Source organism: Atta cephalotes (assembly GCF_000143395.1).
Source record: "Atta cephalotes unplaced genomic scaffold scaffold00081, whole genome shotgun sequence".
NCBI classification, from domain to species: domain Eukaryota; kingdom Metazoa; phylum Arthropoda; class Insecta; order Hymenoptera; family Formicidae; genus Atta; species Atta cephalotes.
In genome coordinates this window covers 187,234-191,707 of record NW_012130145.1, presented here as the reverse complement: position 1 = coordinate 191,707, position 4,474 = coordinate 187,234, and the positions used below count along the sequence as shown (strand labels likewise).

The 4,474-nt window shown below is 33.4% G+C and overlaps 1 protein-coding gene across 1 annotated transcript in view; it reads right to left on the bottom strand.

Moving 5' to 3' along the window:
• Positions 1-1,836: 1,836 nt before the first annotated feature.
• The window catches only part of LOC105624552 (serine/threonine-protein phosphatase 2A 55 kDa regulatory subunit B beta isoform), an 11,792-nt gene continuing 9,154 nt past the window's right edge, over positions 1,837-4,474 (bottom strand). Inside the window, exons 3-8 of the mRNA XM_012205913.1 lie at positions 4,124-4,293; positions 3,223-3,501; positions 2,956-3,133; positions 2,473-2,807; positions 2,093-2,308; positions 1,837-1,989 (exon numbers count right to left, since the gene is read on the bottom strand). Coding sequence (XP_012061303.1) covers positions 1,837-1,989; positions 2,093-2,308; positions 2,473-2,807; positions 2,956-3,133; positions 3,223-3,501; positions 4,124-4,293 — 1,331 coding nt within the window. The remainder of the gene's footprint in view (positions 1,990-2,092; positions 2,309-2,472; positions 2,808-2,955; positions 3,134-3,222; positions 3,502-4,123; positions 4,294-4,474) is intronic.

The following is a 4,474-nucleotide window of genomic DNA, read 5'->3' as shown; positions in this document are numbered from 1 at the left end:
TATATATATATATATATATATATATATATATATATATATATATATATCAATACTTGATAATTTTAGAATATATGAATAATTTGTCGCAGCATAATTAATCGACGTGTACGTGTTTACCGTTTCCATACATGGAAATGGTAAAAAGATGATAGAAAATGCGTGTGAGTTAAAAACATGAATACTCTGTTTTCTGATTTGGATATTTATCAAAGTTACATTATGCTGGTGTACATTATTCAGCAAATATTTTATTTATATATAAACTCTGCAAGCCCAGCTTACCATCGTCACAAATGCACTTTTAGGTTTATTTTATCCATGTACGAAATTGCTGCTTATATCTGTAGGAGTATAAGAGTGTCAATAAGTTATTAAGAAAGATTAGAAAATCTGTACTCCATATCTATGCGATTTTCATTTATCTCCCGATCGGGATATACGATTTTTTTTTAGAAAATGACAATTGATACTTTATTATACATTGTCTTAAATCGGCGCCACTTATTGCTTGATGTATATTTAGTGCAGCAACATTTGGTTTTTCCAGATATATGTAATATAAGGAAAGGTACCGGCTTATATATATTTATACTTTCTATCATCATTTTTTTGACTCGTATTGGCGACTGAGACAAACAATTATTCGCGAGAATAATAAACTAACGAGAAAATAGGCCTGCGCATATGCACGTTTAACAAGTGTGGTACCGAATTGCAAATGATAGACAAATAATATAGACACAAATTATTTTACCGAAAGGCGAATTCTTTCATAGTGGTAACTGTCAGTATTCCAATTCTACAGGCACAAAACTATTCGTAAATCTTATTTACTTACTTTGTATTCTTATATCGAGGCCAGCAACACACGAGTCGATTTATGCTCGAGTATTAATTGCAAAAGTATTTATAGGATAAAAATTTGCTTGGACAACTATCGCGTATTTTTTTTCACAATTCAAGTTCCATAATTCAAATGTCGCGTAACAATAAGTAAAGTTACATCAATATAATACAGATTGCTCATTAGCACGGTTGACCCCTTTCGTTTTTTTTTATTTATTTTTTTTATGCTAATCAGACATATCAGTTAAGGAAAAAACTCAAAGTTTGTACCACGTATTTATATAAATTATACAGAAACCGGCTCGTAATCCACACGCCGCTCTACTCACATAGTCGCCTGTTCATCAATGCGATAATCGAACACTCTGGTAGTCTGTAGTGTAGGTAAGTCACATACAGACTACACTGTGCAATGGCACAATTTTTATAATACAAGCAAAAAATTACTAATCATTAGTATTTATAAGTCATAAATCAACTGCCAACACGAGTCTGCGAATTGGTTGAATCACATATTCTGCCGAATGCGTACGTTTCTTTTTCATCTGCGAATATATTTGAGCTAGCGAATTTATTGATAGCCTGGAGAGTTATGCGTGTGTTTCGCGTTTGCACATCTCTTTTCACATACACATATGCACGCGACAAAGTATGGGGTGCACAATCCTGGTATGTCTATGTGTATATAGCATGTATGAATGTGAGCTGCGTGGACGGCGCTACGTACACCACTCCTCGGTCAGTCAACCACTGACAGACTAGCAGTCGACTATCGTCACTATTACTCAGACACCCGTGGTTCCACTGGGAGTTTTCAGTTCAACGTGCCTAGCTCACGTCAATATATACCGTTGTATAATCTAGAGAAAATCAGTTTACGTTACATACAAATTACACAAGTATTACAATTTTTATGATAATCTTCGGCACCTCTGATCCTCTCTGGCTAATACTCAATTGAAATTATTCACGTACTTGCATACAGATATGCTAGAGTTTGTCTTGGAATAGGAAGAGATTGTTCGTAGCAGCGACAGCAACCACATTTTCAGATGGATGCCATGCAGTGTGAAGTATTTTCTTATTAAAGTCCAGACAGTCGACACTAATTTCATCCTTCTTGCGTTTACCACCGGTGCATACCTATACAATCGTATGGACGAATAAGTATTCGAGAACATAGTCGATACACAATACTCGACAATGACTCTTATGAATAAAACAAGATCTCACAAAATATGCTAACCTTTCTTGGCTTTAGAAGAGTTTTTGGTTTGGCAATGTCGCGCGCTGCCTCCAAAGTAAGATCGCGTTTAGTCGTACGATCAAATACTCTGAAGAAATTGTTGTATGAGCCTGTCATAATTGCAGAGTCATTACCACTCCAACAACATTCAAATTTATCAAAGATGCAATCATTTTCATATAATGAACATAATTTTGATCTTAAGTATTCATGTACCTGTTGTAACAAAAAATTACATAAAATATATGTCTCTTGTAATAAAGTAGGAGGCATTTATCTTAAATGAAACAGAAGATTGTAATAGAAAAAACGCAGAATACAATAATGACAGATCAAGTTTCGTCTTTATAAGATATATATCGCTTTTCTTATAAACTTACAGGATAACATTCGATTGGTTTTGTCTCCATTTGCAAATCCCACACTTTCACACTGAGGTAGTCTCTACTGATCATATATCTTCCAGAATTACTGAGCTTTACATCGCTTATGCTTGAAATAATTTCTGAGAAAAAACTTCTATTAGTCGGATCTTCAGGCTCCTCGAAGAGCTTACTGTGCTGATCGCAGAGAGCAGCAGATCTCATATCGCAAAGTCTAATAGTTCCTTTGCTACTGCTGTACACCAACACATTACACTCTGCAGGATGAAATTCCGCCGCAGTTATGACTTCTGTTAATTCTTCCATATTAGTTGGCTTAATATCTACTATATCTGTATGTTATGGTTAGGAAAATTATACATCTGAAAAGCTATTTAATTAGATATCTATGCAAACTAATAAAAATTCAAAATATTGCAAAAAGTATTTTGTAAAAAAAAAGAATAAACTAATACATTAATTATAAAGAAAAAAGGATACTAAAACTCTGGTCAGTTATCTCAAGGTGCCAAAGATTAATTCTAAGATCATCAGCACTGAGGTATGTCTCTTGATCACTGTTGACACTTATACTGTTTATGTGATAGGTGTGCGCATTGGCAAATATTCTCCTTGGTGATGCCTCTACCATCAACTCCATTGGTTTTATGGTTGGCACCTATGTAATAGTAATTAAAAATTACTGTTATCGTTGCGCATTTACATTGATACGTTAATCCAAAATAAGATATACCCAGAATTTCTTACCCTCAAGGCAGTGATGCAGGCAGGATCGCGAATCGTGCCATTCTCTTCTTTTGTATTATATCCCTCCACTCTTTTATCTCTCTCACTAACCTTCCACAACTTGATTGTTTTATCGTTCGTGGAAAGTAAAAAGTGGGCAGGATTTTTTCTTTTTAACCACCTAATTTTATTAATTTTTTCTTCTATTTCTAATGATTTTAGGTAATCGAACTCTGGCTCGTGGCTCTGGAAAGTGCTATACACATTGTATTCGCCTCTTCGTGGTATACTGTTTTTACTCTGTGTAAACAATTATCTTCATAATTCATTAATCATTAATTTTACACACACACACACAGACACACACACACACACACACACACACACACACAGAGGTATCTTAACTTAATAAATTCAGTTGTCAAAACAATCCAAATATCACGCTTGAAAATATCTAATCTTGTAATGTCCATCTAATCTTGATAATATCATGATATAAGTTCTCAAACACAGTATCTTTAATAGACTTAGTGAAGAGTTAGTGAATCCAATAAAAGATTAAACAGATACCAGATTATTAAATTACATAAATTTTAATGTAAAGATGATAAAAATACATAAGCCATAGCTCTAACATCCATACAAAATGATAATACGAAACTTGTAAATGTAGAAATTTTATTCTTTCTTAACATCAAATTATATTTAAATTTAATATCATAAGATGCATCATATATGATATATATGATGGATACACACACACACACACACACACACGCGCGCGCGCGCGCGCGCGCGCACACACGTGTATAAATACATAATTGTTAATCGTTAAGTGTGATAATTGGATTATTTCAATAACGCATATTCTAAAGAGAAAATATTTATCTCTTTTAAATTGTATAATCACAACCGAACTTACAATAGGGTCTCTTTGAAAAATGACAACACGTCCACCTTTGTCTCCTGTCGCAAGGAGATCGCCATCATGGTTAAATTCAACGCATGAGATTATATCAGCTGTAATAAAAAACATAATACTCATATTCATAAATAATTTTGTACAGAATATAACAAAACTTGCAAAAAAACCTTAAGATAATCACGTATTAATGAATGATAAATTAAAAGACTGAATTTGTGTGTACTGTGTGAGATAAATTTTGGATCTTAATGCATATGTAAAGTCGTGATTCGCAACTAGTTGTTTGTTTTATTTTAGTATGTTTAAACTGATAAGATAAAAGACAAGATGCTTCTCTCTCTCTCTCTC